Source organism: Diabrotica undecimpunctata, chromosome 4, assembly GCF_040954645.1.
Source record: "Diabrotica undecimpunctata isolate CICGRU chromosome 4, icDiaUnde3, whole genome shotgun sequence".
Classification (NCBI taxonomy): Eukaryota; Metazoa; Arthropoda; class Insecta; order Coleoptera; family Chrysomelidae; genus Diabrotica; species Diabrotica undecimpunctata.
The window spans coordinates 162652816-162669990 of NC_092806.1; the positions used below are offsets into that span (position 1 = coordinate 162652816).

General features: G+C 32.6%; 1 protein-coding gene across 1 annotated transcript; it reads right to left on the reverse strand.

The window, feature by feature from the left end:
* Positions 1-633: 633 nt before the first annotated feature.
* Positions 634-16995, reverse strand: LOC140440392 (uncharacterized). Its single transcript, XM_072530865.1, has 2 exons — positions 15926-16995; positions 634-5846 (listed from the first exon to the last, which is right to left on the reverse strand). The coding sequence occupies exons 1-2, from the start codon at positions 16737-16739 to the stop codon at positions 5584-5586; spliced, it is 1077 nt and encodes a 358-aa protein (XP_072386966.1). The 5' UTR covers positions 16740-16995; the 3' UTR covers positions 634-5583.
* Positions 16996-17175: the final 180 nt, after the last annotated feature.

Below are 17175 nucleotides of genomic sequence, written 5' to 3' on the forward strand. Positions count from 1 at the left end.
TTTAAAAAAATGTGTTAATATAGAAAGAAAATTTTATTTGGTTGTACAATAGATTACTAGATGAAAAGTTGTAGAAAAACATACGTTTGATAGCTTGAAAGCACAATATCAACACTTTAAAGGCAGTACACTCTTTGCTGCAGAGGAAGCGCTACGACCACAAGAAAAAAATAAAAAAAAATAGAAAACCGAATTGATAGATTGAAGATATTGAAAAATACATAGAAGATTAAAAGCCGAAATACGAAAAATTTATAGATTAAAAAAAAGAACATAAAATCCAGTTTAAGGAAGCACAATCGAAAGATCACCCAGAAAAAAACGGAGCTTGGAAAGAAACTGGACGAAAATAAACAAGTATCTAAGAAGAAAAAGGAGTAGTGGAAGTTTTAGTCTTCTAAAAAATATTCGCATGACAACACCAAAAGATATTTTATCCAAAATTTCACACGAGACAAGAGATTATTTAAGATCCATTAACGAAGCAGCAGAGTTTAGAGGGAAACAAATTAACCAAACTACAAAGAATATATTTCCTGTGATTAATTTTACCTATAAGAGAACGCTAGAGGAATTCATTACAGAAAAAACTATTTAAGGAAAAAAAAGCAATAGTACTATTAAACAGGGTACTATAGGGTAAAAATGTAAGCAAAGAAAACAAAATAGTAAAAAGCATAATCACACATAGCTCAGAAGTATGAGCTATTAAAGGAAAAAAATATAAAAATGTTATAAGCAACAGCAATGGACAGGTAAATCAAGTAAGACACACAATAACCGATGAAATATAAGAAAAAACAGTTAATCTGGTTTGGCCATGTACAAAAAATGCCGATATAAAACTTACATTAGAAAATGGACAATAGAGGTGAAAGAAAGAAAGACGCGAAAGATCCCAACGATGTTGGAGAAGCCGAGCAGACAAAGATTTGAAAGAAGAAGGCATAAACGAGGGTGATTGAAATGATAGAGATGTCTGGTGATACGAAATTGGAAGATGCAGATCGTTTTAAACTCATGTTATGTATATAAAATCTTTGTACGTTGGTTATTAAAAATTTTATCACCTACTGTTTATATCGGATCAACTTTTAAAATGCAGTTCGCAAGGTATGAAAATGGTATAGGGAACAACAATAATTGAACAATCTACAATTATTTTCCCAGGCGCTTATCAATTTTTATAATACCCCATGTTGCATGTGTTGTTAAATATTTAACTTTCTGGAAGTAAATATTCAGCACACATACTTTCAGAAATTAGCTACAATAAACTAATAGAATATTTTGCAGTAACGTGAGATTTGTGACTTTTGTCAACGAATTTGGTAAAACGTAAAGATATCTATATTGTCATTAACACTTAGCTTGTTAGGTATTTTTTACTAGCTAGTTACATAATGAAAAAGTAAAATGAAACAACAAAATGAAATATTTATAATTCGGTATTTAATTTGTCAATCAAAAAGGAGAACTATCAAAGCAATGTTTTCAGTTTAATTATAATCAAAGTCAAGTCAGAATCAATCCAATATAATTTGTCCAGAACAATATTTATATGACTAATATTTATTTGATCTGCAACTAGACATCGTAAGATAATTGCTAAATATTTTATGGTCTAAAACAAAATGAAGGAAGAAAAATTCTCTGCATTTGTAAAACAAATGCAGAGAAATGTTTTATACTTACAGAAAACAAATGGGAAATGATCAAATTTGTATTAAATATCGTATAGTCTATATTCGCCTACTATCAATGAAAACTTTTTCCTTGTCTGTTTAGTCTTTTTCAGATAATATAGATATCTTTATCTTAATCTTCATCGTCTCATTAATGTCTGTACAGATTGGTCCCAAAAAATTTCTTTCGTAAATATAATTACGTAGCAGCTTGATGGTACAATTCATATCTCTTGTTGTACAGCTGGTTCCTAAAAAACTGATACAACTCTTAAAGCGTAATTTGGAGACAATTGAGCAGTGTATTTTAAAGGATCATAGCGAACCGTTTTAACGTAAGCAGATTAAGTATTAAGATCATACGGTTTTGGAGAGATTAGAAGAAAATAGATATGCTACAATGCTATAGATATGATAGAAAAATGCACCGAGTATAATGTTCCAATTCATATGGCGTTCGTCGATTTCCATAAAGCATTCGATTCCATCGAATTATGGGCAGTGCTTAAAACTCTAGAAAACGCACGTGTAGATTCAAGATACACTAACATAATTAAAAACATATATGAAAATACCACCATGCAGATACAGCTGGACGAAAGCACCAAAACTAATCCCATAAGACTACAACGGGGAGTAAGACAAGGAGACACCATCTCTTCCAAACTATTTACCCCTGCTCTAGAAGACATTTTTAAGAAACTAGAATGGAACAACAAGGGTATCAACGTCGACGGATCATACTTAAACCACTTGAGATTCGCAGATGACATAGTTTTAATAGCCGATAATATCCAGGAACTAAATGATATGTTACAACAATTGAATGCAGTTTCAGGAGCGGTAGGCTTAAAAATGAACTACAATAAAACAAAAATACTGAGCCGAGACCAGACAACTATAACAATACAAAATCATACCTTAGAAAATGTTGAACACTATGTATATCTAGGTCATGCCATCAAACTGGGAAAACCAAATCAAGATGCTGAAATTAAAAGAACACAACTGGCATGGAGCGCTTTCGGGAAACTTGCATATATCTTGAAAACACCTCCATTCCTGTAAACTAGCAAAAAAGTGTATAACACATGCATACTACCAGTTTGTACCTACGGCTTGGAGACAGTACCCCTTAACAAAAAATCTGCTAAAAATTTAGAAACAACGCAAAGAACAACGGAACGAATCATGCTTGGAATATCACTAAGAGACAAGATTAGAAACACCGAGATAAGACATAGAACGAAGATTGGGGATATTGTGGAAGAAATTACAAAAATGAAATAGCGCTGGGCAGGTCACGCAGCCCGATATTATGACAACAGGTGGACACGGAGAATTCTAGAATGGAGACCAAGGACGACAACAAGAAGCATGGGAAGATCTCAAAAAAGATGGGTAGATGACATAAGAGCAGTGGCAGGCCAACAGTGGATTAGATTGGCGCAATATAGAGAAAGATGGAAGCAATTGGGAGAGACCTACCTTCAGTAGTGGATGGAAAATGATTTACAAAGAAGAAGAAGAGAATCCTTTTGAAGATGTGAAAACTGCAAGAATTATGTCACAGTTTCCGAGAAGAAAGACAACAACTTGGCGCAGAATTAAAGCATCGCGTCTTAGGTACCGAACTGTACAAAAAAAGAAGTTCTTACCATAACAGAAGCAATAAAGACTTATATTTGCTTTAAACTATCAGCTACAAAATCAACATTTTTGAGACAGGGTAGGTAATATTTACAGATAAAATTTTTCAATCTTCTAAAAAGGGCAAAATTTGGGTTTATAGACCAGATAATAATAGATTTAATTCTCTATATATGTTGATAGATATCAAGCAGCTGCTCATTTTAGCGCCAATGTATGGGGATGGATTTCATCTAGAGGAATGAGAATGGTATGACGTATTGATGGCAGGTTTGTTGGGCAGACTTATCTGAATATTCTAGAAAACATGTTTCCCAGTGTACAACAGTTATCAGTGTCCAGAAAATAATTTTATCCTCCAACAAGATAATTGTTCTGTTCACACTGCAACTATAATAAACCAGTGGCTCCAGAATAACAGCATCGAAGCTACACTCCAGATTGAAACCCAATCGAGAGTATTCGCAAATAACAAGGGAAGGAATTCTGTAATTTGATGTAAGATATTATTTGCTGGAAATAAAGAAAATTCTGAAACGGACTTTTCTTTTCATCTCAGAATTTCTTTTTTTTTTTTCTCAGAATTATTTCACAAATAACAAACACCTCGAAGTGAACACTTCGCCGTTCACTTATCAGTTGCTTGAAATAAATAAAACTCTAAGAGACTTGGAATTATTTCACAAATTGTCGAACGGACAAAGGGCGTCGCTATATCACTAACAGTCAAGAATAAATAGAAGTCTGAAGGGACTTATTTCACAAAAGGCAACAATCCAAAGTGAGTACTTTGCTGTTTGAATCGTTATTGTCTAAATAAGTAAAAGTCTGAAAAAGGCTTAGAATTATTTCGCAATTCATGAAACAAAGTTTCAACGCTCTGCCGGTATTTCTACGCATTGAGAAAAATAGTATCGATTGCACATCGAGACTGGAGGAACCGACATCTCTGTTTAACAATCGAGGTGCCTTCTGAGCATAGAGTACTCCTGAACCTTTATGTAAGATATATATTTAAATGTAAGAAATTTCGAATTTGTAAAGTACCCTATATTGCCAGTAGCACCCCGTTGATAGGTAAACTTCTTGCTGATGACAATCCAGACTATACTAATTTCTCAAATAATAAGAAGATGGAACAAAGAGTCTTCGTTCCTCTTCTCGAGCGGCGGCTGGTAATCATCCAGTAATCTCAGATATTGTGGGGACGAATCCACCGTAAGACAAGAGATTATTTTTAAAATGAGCACTTTTTTGCTTCTGCGAAAAACTATAACAGTTGGCTTATTATTGCAGATCAAGACTGATGATAGTTAAACCTATATTCATCGATATTATGTCGTATAATTTAATATTTTTACCCAAGTTGTTTTCAGTTCAAACCCACCCACTGCTTGATGTTACAGTTATTAGCGTATTTATTTCAAAGTTCACTGAAGATGAACTAATTAGTTTGAAAACGTCCGTTCTGAACAAAAAATCAACTATTGTAATCCATTTGGATTTTTGATTTAATTTTTAAATTAAAAATATACCAATTACAACAGAAGTTTTCACTGCGATGTAAAAGTTTTTTAATTACTATCATGGTTTACAGCCATCTCCCAGTGACTATCCCATTTTAAGCATAAAGGAGAATTACAAAAGGAAGCGTCTAGTCTATTCCGCTAAGAGTCCTTGTGAAGTCCAAGAATATTCCCAGAAAAATGTTTAAAATGTACAAAAAAAAACAAAAATAAGGTTTACAAATGATAAAAAATATAAACATTGGACATGAGAAGAACAATGCATAGAACAGAAAAAATAATAAAAAAAATTTATTAAGGAAGTGTACTAAAATAGAATAGTTTTGTATTTCGTATTTTTTGGTACTACGCAATAATTGTGTTTTAGAATGTAAAAGGTTAATTTTAAATTCTAGGTATATCGGTTGAACTATTTTAATCAATTAACAAACAAGCTCGAAAATAGCAAAACATGTTCCAAAAAGAGATATAAAATCACTTTTTCTTCCTTAAATTTCAGTTTAATGTTAATAAATAACTTTTTGGGCCAACTGTACTGATTTATGTTTCAAATCACAGATTTTTAAGTTTATTTGAAGAAATCCACCTCCCCACTTTCCCCCGTAAAAAACCTAACAAAAATTGCACACAAATTTCTCGAAAACCTTATATACGTTTCGTGCTAACCACCCATAATCATCAGTCTTCGTTATTTACATATTTACATCTAGTATTCCATACCCTCAGTACTTCTGCCCCACACAATCCGATTGATAGTATGCGGCAGTGGTGCGATAGTTTGGCGGGCTAGGAGTAACGCCGGGATGCCTGAATCCCGCCAGTTGGCAGGAGGGGGCGGCACTGTTGTCGAAAATGATGTCTCGGTAGCTGGTGGCCGACTCCGGGGAGGTTTCAGGGCTGTACCAAGGGCTGTAACGAGGGGCGGCTTCGTCCGCTATACTGTATTGGTGTTGCGGAGTAGCCGACGGACAGTAGGAGTACATTCCTGAAACAAGTAATTCATTTTAATGCAAAATATTGATCTATATATCGTCAGTTTTCTTTTTATTCTACTCGAGTGTTCATTATAGATAGCTGGACAAAAATCTCGCATAGGTATATAAAAAATATCTTATAAAAGCGTAGATGGAAAACATTACTAAAATAGAATATATTAATGATTTGTGAAATTGATCAAAGCTACCAAAATCTATTGCTTTTCACAAACATTTCATCATACAAAATTACCATTTTATTTGTAACAATAACTTCACATATTCAAATCAATATTCTAAATATTCTGTTTTTCTACTTTTGAGTTCAACTATATTTCCTAAAAAAAAAGAGTTTTCAAATTTCTTGGAAATCGTAGGTACATTGGTCAATTTTAAGATTCTTTTTATTGTATTGGTATAATACACATGTCCCCAACATATGCTGACATGAACAGCTATTTCATATTTTTAGTTTGGTTTTGACGAATATAAAAGTTTTGACGTTTTTTTTGTGCTATCGAAAAAATGGATAGAAATATCTGTGTTAAAATTCTTGTCTGTTTATTGGCACAATTCTAGTGAAGGTTGTCACTCTATCTTTTTGCAATTTGCAGATACTTCTACCGCTTGGCGATTTATCTCCTGCTATTTTGACAGATCTATTCTCCTTCTACGTACGTCAGTGACGTAGCCAGGGGGTCCGGACACCCCTAGAAACATCAAATAATGATGAAATTGGACAATTTTATTTTAAACTTAAAATATTTTGATTTTTCTGAAGATTATTGTGAAGATGCAAATCGAATATTATTTATTGTTCTATTCACAAAACCTTCTTAGGAAGTAACGTCTCTTAAACTATTTTAAATAGTGTTCAGATACTGCTTTTTGACAGTATTTGGATGACTTTTCAGATTGTATTTTAAATGAGCATAGAACATTTTATAACTAACACTTATTTTTTAAATCTTTTAAATATACATAGTAAAAATATAGTAATAATCTTTAAACATTTATGAGCCTAGGAGGAAATTTAATCTTTTAAAATAGTCATTCAATTAATAATTGAATCATCAGCCATTTAAGTTTCCTTCAAATGAATTAAATAAAAAAATTGAAATTCCAGTCAAGTTAGGTAGGCAGATAGTGTTGGTTGTCATCCTCTAAAAAGAAAGATCATCTTGCCGTCTGTTATCCTGCTGCAAAGTATGCTTCATATTTTAGAATTAAGCTTTTGGAGCAGAAAAATGTTATCACGAAAAAACGATGGAATTGAGCAATCGAAAAATTTGATAATCACAATAATCTTTAATCGAAACAGCTTATTAAGAGCAGATTTCATTATTTCATTATGACAAAGAAAGTAGAAGATATATCTAGTCAATTAAATAGTCAACTAGCAAAAGAACTCGAAGAAAATAAAAAAGGGTTAAGACCTATAGAAACAAATATATTATGCTGTGAAAATGAACTTTTTTAAGAGGCGATGACAATGGCAAACCCGTAACTTAAAAACACGAAAAAAAGGTGAAAAGTTAACTGGTGAAAACATCGCAAAATCTATTTTAGAATAAATAACGAAACTTGAATTGGACATGAATGATTGTGTAGCCCAGATAATATGATGGTGCCTCTGGTATTAGTGGCAAGAATAAGGGTAGCCTAACCAAAATACATGAGTTGTTCCCTTTTGTAATTTAAGTTCATTGTACCAGTCACAGATTCAATCTTGTATTGTGCACTATTATGTCAGTGACTAATGTAAGAAACTGTTTAGATATTACCAATCAAGTAAATAATTCTTTCAGAAAAAAATACTAATGTTACCAAGGCTCTTAAAGATGCACAGTTCAGACTGTAATAAGAAAAGGTTTAGTAGCTTGTGCGAGACTAGGTTATAGAACGTCAAACTAGTGTAGAGTTGTTTGAAGCTAAGCTATTTTTATCAGCCTTGGAGAAATTTCTCAATCTGGTCTCGAAAGCTCGGGACCAGTTTTATATCAAGCGATAGAAAAAAGCAGTTTCTAAATTTCCCTCTTGGTTTGTGAAAAGACGTTCAGCGTTACCTTTTCATTATCCATATTTATTCAAAGTGTTTCTTCCAATTTCGTTAGTCGCTGTTAAATGTAGCAAAGATATTATCTCTACACTTAAAGATTTTAAAAAAATCCGAAATTGAAATTCCAAGGATTAATAAGTGATAGACTGGTAGAGATAATCATCCAACAACTTCAATTTAAGAATATTTTAGGTATCAACGTTCATTATATGTTTAGACAAGCTAATTCAAAAATTAAGGCATTTTGACTGTATTACAAATACTCCTTGCTTGTTTGCATCTCCTGATAAAACCAATCAACTATCTCCATATTTTGAAGATAAATGTTCTCTAGCATTACTTTTAAATGCAAATTAAATTTTGAAAGTAGATTCTTTCTCCCAAATACTGTTTTTCAAATAGGCACTAATTCTCACATACCCACATATTCATTAGTGATACTTACAAAAATACTTTATCAGGCAGGATCATTCTAATGTCATAATTTTTCTGTTCAAGTTTTTTTGTTAATGACAAACTACTCCTTACTCAAAAAATATGTTAAAAAGACTAAGTATTCTTGTTATAAAATCATTTATTTTTTAAAATAATTAAATAGTTTATTAGTGGATTGAATTTCTAAATGTCTCGTGGGGATTGAATCTCCAAATCTTTACATCTATTCAAAACTGTTTTACAGAAAAGTTTTAAATCTCTTCATAAATAAGCTAAGAACGGCTAAACCCTTCTACGCAAGGATTAAAAGCTACTTAAATCAATTAAACTACACGTTCCCAGAATGCTTTCCCTCCCAATCGTCCTCAATTCCTCCATGGCAAATAAAGAACCCTCAGTACTTAACCCACCTCATTTCTTTCGACAAACATTCAACAAACCCATAGTTAATCAAATACGCCTTCAATGATACCTTCACAACTATACAAGGATTATACACATATATACACGTATATACAGATCGGTTTACGTTTACAGAGAAAAGCAGAAATAGATTGAGATGCTCAAAGAAGCATCTATTGTGTGGCAGAAAAATTATAATAAACCTCAAAGAAAAATTTATATAAACACACCATATATGTCAACTATGATGTACAGAACTGAATGTTGGCAGTTAACAGAAAAGGAAAATGAATGGATGTGGAGGAAATAAGAATTCTTAGATCGATAAGTGGTGTGACAAAAAAGAATAAAATTAAAAATTGATATACTGGGAAGCGTAGGAGCAGCATCGATTGATGACAAAAGAAAAGAGAATTAGTTAAGATAGATGGCTTGTCTGATAATTATCCAATATGAAGAATTGTTTGCAAGTTCCTGCAAGGCAAAGACAATGATGAACCCTCCTTTGTTGTCACGTGTCTTGTCTATGTGAGATATACGTATATTTCGCTGTATCTACCAGGAACATTTCGTGTATATTTCTACTTTTATAATATCGTTAATTATTACCTCTTCCTGTATTCTCTGTTTGATTATATTTGTAGTAAATACTATTGTTTTGCTTTAATTTTTCCTTTTGAGATGTTATTTCTTTCGTTTTCTATTCTTACCAGGCTACGATCGCTGTCAGTATTAGATTGATTGGTTAGTGTTATTAATTTTATAACAAACTGTTATGAAGACAGAGTGATTTCTTTTGATAGAGCAAAATCACCGAAACTATACTAAAAAATGTTTTTTCTTCTTGATGGTATTAGTAATTTCTTCATAAAGCGTATTCATACTTTTTAATCATATCACTTGTGGTATCATATATAGTATTTATAAAGTCAGTTGAAACATTTCACTCCGACGAGATTTATAAGGGCAGTTCAATATTACATTTACCGGTAATCAAGTTAAAGTATAAATAACACTCGTCAATGTTTCAAACGTATTTGAACAATCCCCGTACTTCATTGGAAAGAGATAGAAGCAAGAGAGAATGAAAGATACATCCCATCAAATAAATATTGGACAATGATATGTTATTCAAAATCACCAATATTTAACGGACTACTTGGAGGTTCGGTTCCAGCCGGCGGCGATGGTGTACAGATAAGAAACGCTGTTGATTCATGCCAGTGCTGTACAGCTAAAATGTTTATTATTTTACGAAGTATAATAACTGTTTTAAATCATTATACTGTCAATATGGCCTATTGCCATTATATATAAATTATTTTTGTTGCTAAATATGACATGTTAAAAACTTTTTTATACACTTATGTACTTTACGACAGTTTTAAGTAATTAAAATTGTCCTTATTCTGTTCTTCATTAATCTATATTTGAATATAAAAATAAATGATGCGCCCATGTCTGGTAATATGATATTATTCTTTTAATGTTTGTCCGCAACCAGTTTTTTGGGTGTTTCAACTGACTTTATAAATACTATACCTTCATTTTTAGTCCCTATGAGACATTTAACCGATGAAAACCAAACCATCATTTAATCCACATCTAACATAATAATATACATCCTTCAATTAAATACTTATCATTTAACTAACAACAATAATTATTTGCGAACCAAAAATTCAGGAAATCAACATTTAACTTTCATAAATATGTATATAATTCGAAATGTATTCCGTAACATGGAACGAAAATCTCCATTTAAATAAGTTATGTAAGTATTGTTGATGGATTCATTAAAACTTTTCGTATTCAATATTATAATCGAATCAGAAAAGGGTTTGGGGATTAAGAAGGAAGAAAACAGGAAACAATTGTGGGGAAGCTTTTGTATGATTAATGGGTGGTATATATCTACAAGGTACGATCTATCAGTCGTTCAAGCTGAATGGAAGTCCCATACAATCTACATTATTTATGTAAAATTTAAGATTTTTTTTATTGGGGCAGAGGTACTATGTCTCCCGATCAGTTAGAATTATAAATACATTTTCTAAGGAGAGGAAAAATATGTATGGAATATAAGATACATGTACAAACCAGTAAATAATTACAAATAATAATATATGATCTCAATATACTCTACGCTACTTACGGGAGGTCAGTAGACAAAATAGAAATGGATGTAGTTCTTTTTTTAGGATAATAGAGTTCTATTTTTCTACCAAAGAAAATACATATATTATAAATATACTAAAACCACTAGTCAAGGTCCATTTTGTGATCAATGCCTCTCTTTCTAGAAACTGGTGTCATCTACTAGGTAACAGGTAACTGAATTGACTCACTTGCTCGTTATAGAAACTCGGTGAAAGCAGTAAATCAATAAACAAACGAAGAAACACCAACAAATTACAAAATTTTGGCAGGAAAATGTGAGATTTAAAAAACATGGCAAACGATGGAATAATATAAGGAATAACCACCATACTAGAAGAACATATAAAATGAATACCAAATAAAGGGAAAAGTATTGATTAAAACTGGGAGGAAGTCTAAAAAACCTATTAAAGAATGTTTAGAAAACAAACATGAGTGCAGTAAGAATAGGAAAACAGCAATGATGATGACAAGGGCGATATTGAACCTCATGGACGAAAACAGTGAAGACAAAAATAAAGAACAAATGCACAAAAACATAAAGGACCTAATTAAAACAATTTTCTCAAAACCTAGTATTGCGGTCGTCCAGTACTTCTTCTACCAATTGGTGATTTATCTTTTACTATTTTGATCATGCCCCCATGTGGGGTACGGGCCACCAAAGAAGAATATCTTCACAGTTTCTCCTGCTTGTCGTAAACGGCGACTAAATGGAGCAGTACTCCTGCTCTTCTAAACTCTAATTCCTATTCTCAAACTCCTGATGGAACCCTATACTTGTCCCTGACGACATACCTATACGACAAGAGAATACTCTCAGATATGCAGACTATACAATACTCCTTGCAGACAGCCGAAAAGAGCTGCAAATTTCGGTTGATCGCACTACGCAGTACTGCGGGAGGTATGGAATGACTCTGAACACAAAAAAAAAACAAAAATCATGATTGTCAGTATGAACAAGACTTAAGACGAAACAATCTACGTTAACGGAAAAGCTTTTGAAAAATGCGAAAAGAAATTATAACTAAAGTATTGAGATGTTACCTATTCTCTGCTTTTTATATGGAATTGAAGCCTGGACAATGACTGACGCAACTGAAAAAATACCTGCCATACATATTTCCTTTTGCAGACCATAAAAATCATGTTCCATTTCTTCAAAAACAGTTCCCATTGATGATTTTGCATGTGTTTCGTTTCTTTTTGTTTCTCAAGTAATAAAAGTTATATGGATAAATGAATACATATGATAATGGAAACATAATTTTTGCATCAGATTATACACGGAGGTATCAAAAGGAAACGTCGTATCAGAAGAGGAAAATTATTATTAATGATAAACGAACGATACATAAAGTTAAAGATGAATTACCACCGAGTTAAAAATCTATCTGGAAAACAAAAAATTAAATAGACAGTTAACAAAAAACTCCGGTTTTTGGCATGTTTGGAAATATTTTAGGTTAATATTAACAAAAGTACAAGCTGAATATAGCCACAAATGTCAACCATGGAACAAAATATTTCGATTTGGCAGTGTTGGCATGTTTTTATAATGTATATTATATGGTTCAAATATAAAGAGAAAAAAAATTTAAAAAGTACATTTTGATTATACTATTTTATGAATTCTGCAATTTTTAATTTATATAAAACAAAAACTAGTAAATATTTGTTTGTTTTGAGATTAATTGCAGTTAATTATTAGACATTTTTTGGCAATTGCCCTTTAATAGATTAGCGGATACATTTGTCAATACTTGCCAGATTACAACAGATGTTCGCAATTACTGTAGAAGAGACAAATATTTACTCGTTTTTGTTTTATATAAATTAAAAATTGCAGAATTCATAAAACAATATAATCAAAATGTACTTTTTAAAAGCTTTCTCTCTTTATATTTGCAATATACAACATATACATTATAAAAACATCTCAATACTGCCAAACCGAAATATGTTGTTCCATAGTTGACATTTGCGGCTATATTCAGCTTGTACTTTCGTTAATGTTAACCAGATTTTATACTGAAGAATGAAAAATGCAGAATATACTAGAGTACTTATGTCTCACAAGACCCTGTGACAATAATAATATAGAGGAAGATATTATCTAAAGTACTAAAGCTGAAATGCTGAAATATGGAGGCATAAGGATTATATCCTTTATACGAGTGTTGAAATAGAACCAGGAGAGGACATTCCAGATGAGTGGAATATATCATGCATGTCCTCATTTTTCAAAAAAGGTGACAAAAGGTCAACAGATAACGATAAAGGGACTAGTATAATGCATTCAACAGCAAGAATCTTTTTCACAGTTATAAAAGAAAACATAGAAGAACACATGAACCATTATGGTGAAGCCGGATTCCAAAAAGCCAGATCATGTCTAAATAATATATTCATCAAGAGACAAGTGAAAAATATTAAAACAAAACAACAAAGAAAAAATATTAAAATACATATTATGACTTTTATCGACTTGGAAAAAGCATACGATAGTGTGCCCAGGAATCAACTATGGCAAGAAGCAATTAAAAGAATGCATGTTTAGAGAGAAATGAGGAATTTAACACAAAGGCTGCGATCAAGTTGTCAAGTCATGTTTTACCATTTCATTCTATTTGATCAGCCCTCGTAGAACAATTTTTCAGAATTTAAATGTGATGGCCCCTTTCAAATTATACCCCCTTGTGAACCAATTAGTTCCGTTCCTATTGATATGCTTTCTTATTAAAAGTCCTGTCATCTCTGGAATTTATTTTTTTCGTGGAATTTTGCATATTTCTCGTATCTTTTCTGATTCATTTCTTTGTCAATATTTTAGTCTTGTGTGCATGATTTTTCTTTCCATTGATCTTTAGTCCAGCAAATTTCCAGATCCAATACATAAGTATTCGGTCTTGCACATATTTATCTTGAGTCCCCATAGCTCCATATTCTTTCTTTAATTTCCTTATCATATATTCCATGTCTTCCCCGTCTTGTACAAGGTGATTTGATCGTTTGCGAAAAGTAGTGAATGTAAAATATTTTCTTGTACTTCTATGCCCATTGTTCCGCATTTTCTATAGCATCTTTTCAAAGCGTAATCTATATGTTAAAAAATGTTGGTGATAGACTACTACATTCCTGTTTGAGGTCTTTTGTTGCAGTGATTGTTTTTGTTATTTGATTGCCTAGCTGTAGTGTTCTATGTGTTGTTCTATTTTTTCTTTTATAACTGAAAAGAGATTCTTGCTATTGAAGGCATTACACTGATCTCTCATTTGCTGACCTTTTGTCACCTGTTTTGAAAATGGAGGACATATACTTATGATATATTCCACTCATCTGGAATCTTCTCTCCTGCTTTGAAACTATTAAGTAATACTCATATAAAGGATACGATCCATGCACATCCATATTTCAGCAGTTCCATTTTTATGTTCCCTGGTCCTAGCGCTTTGTTGATTTTAGCGTGCTTCACTGCTTTAGTTATATTTATCTTCTTCTATGATTTCGACATCCTCCGTTATTATTGTCACAGGGTCTTGTGAGATATATTCCGGTCTATTCTCCTGCAATATCCACTCCACATTTTTCGTTCTTCTTGAGCCCTATTCTTTGCTTCACTTGTCCGAATGTAGGATAAATAATGTAGGGAATAAAGTAACATATTCTTCCCGTATTCCTGAGGTTCTGTCGTTTAGTCATTTATGAAACGTATTATCAAGTATTATTTTTACTTTTAAATGTATTAAAAAATAGTTTATGAAAGTATAAAATTCACACCCTCGAAAAATATAAAAATATTAAGTATAATAAATATAGTATGCTTAAAGTGTATTGTATACTTGGTAACTAAACAAAATAATTTGTTTTGAATAATATAGATTTGCCTATATATACATAGAGATGAAAATATATCAATATTAGCGAAAACAAACACAAAGGATACTGGTTAGTTTGCCACTGAGACCTATTAATTAAGCAATATAGTCACAAAATAACTGTAAAGTTTATTTTTGACTTTAAATACCACAAAATGAAGATTAAAATTAAATAATGTCTAACGAACCAAGGTCTGTAAGCCTCTGTTTTTTCACTGTCATTCTCCTTTAAACCGGCATAGCATAAGGTAAGGAAATGTGTGGCACAAATAATTAAAAGAATGCAAAGAAAGATAAAAAATGTACTTTAGAAAGATACGAACATACCTTCTGAAGAAATGAAGAGGCAACACTAAAAAGCCAAGTAACTTCAAAATGTTAAAAAAAAAGCCAAGAAATTAACATTGACAGCTAAATAATAGTAGGGCCGTATACGGTAAAATTATTATTATTATATTTTGAAAAAACTATTTTTTACAGATAATAAATGGTGCATGCACATTGTGTGCTATATTATTTTCATATTTGATAATAATTCGACAATCTTTACTAATAACACCATCACTGATCTTTCTTATTTGTTCACAATTGGAACAACTATCTCATATTTACAAATAAAAACACCATAAAACAATGTATTTAAAGTAAACTGAAGTTAAAACTAACTTAAACTAACTTGATAATTTGATCGTTTTGTGTAAATGGTAGAAGAAATCAGAATGATATCGTTGTCGTGTCGTACCGATGATATAAATCCACATATTCATAGATATAAATATCTTTTAAACACAACTTCAACAAAGACTACTTATATGTGGTAATTAGTAAAACTAAAAAGAAATAAAACTGTGCCTTAGAACTTATATATTATTATACTGAAGACATGAAGAACGATAATTAACAATACTGTGATGACAGAAAGAGATATTAACGTACCTAGTGAAGAAATCAAAAGTGCCCAACAAATCTAGAAAAAGCCATGACAAGCTACCAGGAGAATAAAGGCAACAAAACAATCGTATGGCCCTCGTATAGTAAAACGATTTATTGTACATTGAAATGTTTATAAAATAATCGTATGGCCCTCGTATAGTAAAACGATTTATTGTACATTGAAATGTTTATAAGAGTTTTTTAAAGCATCTGTACATACCTCCTGAAGAATGCAGTCTTGCCGAATTACTGTAACTAATTGCCTGTTCTCTACTGGTCATCAAACTGTCCACACTAAAAGCCGCCGCACTGTCCATAGCCTGCAGACTTGCCGTAACGTCACTCATTACATGTTCCTGATGAACTATCACCGATTTAGGATCGCCATATTTCGTACTCATACAGTGGCTCAGTTCGGTGTTGGGTTCTCTTTTCGGCTTGCATTCTAACTTGCTTTTGATATCTTCTAAAGGCTTTTCCTCGCGTTTGTTTATAGGAGAATCGGACTGGATTTGCTGTCTTTTCAGCTGTTCTTCTTTTTCTCGAAGAGCGTCTTTTTTCTTGAAGCGCCTACGTCTTCTAAGGTACGAACCGTTGTCGAACATATTGTAGGAATCGGGATCGAGGGTCCAGTAACTACCTTTGCCCGGTTTTTTATCGTCTCTAGGAACCTTCACAAAGCATTCGTTTAGACTTAAATTGTGCCTAATGGAATTCTGCCAGCCCTGTTTGTTTTCTCTGTAGTAAGGAAATCGTTCCATGATGAATTGGTAGATGCCGTTTAGAGTTATCTTTTTATCTTGTGCGTTCTGTATAGCCATCGCGATCAGAGCTATGTAGCTGTAAGGAGGTTTTACCATGTCTTTGGCAGTGCTTAGGGGGTGTTGCTGGTGGTGCCATGGCGAAGGATACCCGTACCGGGAGTACTGCTCGTACGCGTACGGATTCGATGCGGTTATAGCTGCCGAAGCCGAACTACTGTAGCTGCTGTAGCGGTTGTAAGCCGTCGGATGCTCAGAAAATATAGTATGCATTATGTTTTTTCACTAGTTGTTTGTATAAACACAACCCGCAGCGAAAGAAAATAAACAAAACTTGGGCAAGTTGTAATCGAAAAGTGTCAGGAGTTTTCTAAAAGGAAAACACCAACTGTTATTTCAACAGTACGTTACGTTTTGTGTTTTCATTCCAATCAATCTTCCAAAAACAAGTCGGAGCTCACTTAATATTATGATACACAACATAGGGTGGTTTACACAGAGATTAAGTAAAAACAGTGTATGTTGCTTCTTGCCGAGACACAATGTTACTAGTGAAAACAGTCCTCTCGCTAGGGCAGGGGAACCAAGCAATTAAAGCGGTTATATGCGCGATTCAGTTAACTCTCGCCACTCCCTCGCTTCGCCCCACCAATCTCATTCATCGTACCGCGACGCTCCACCCTCTTTTACTAATGCACCATGACAGCGA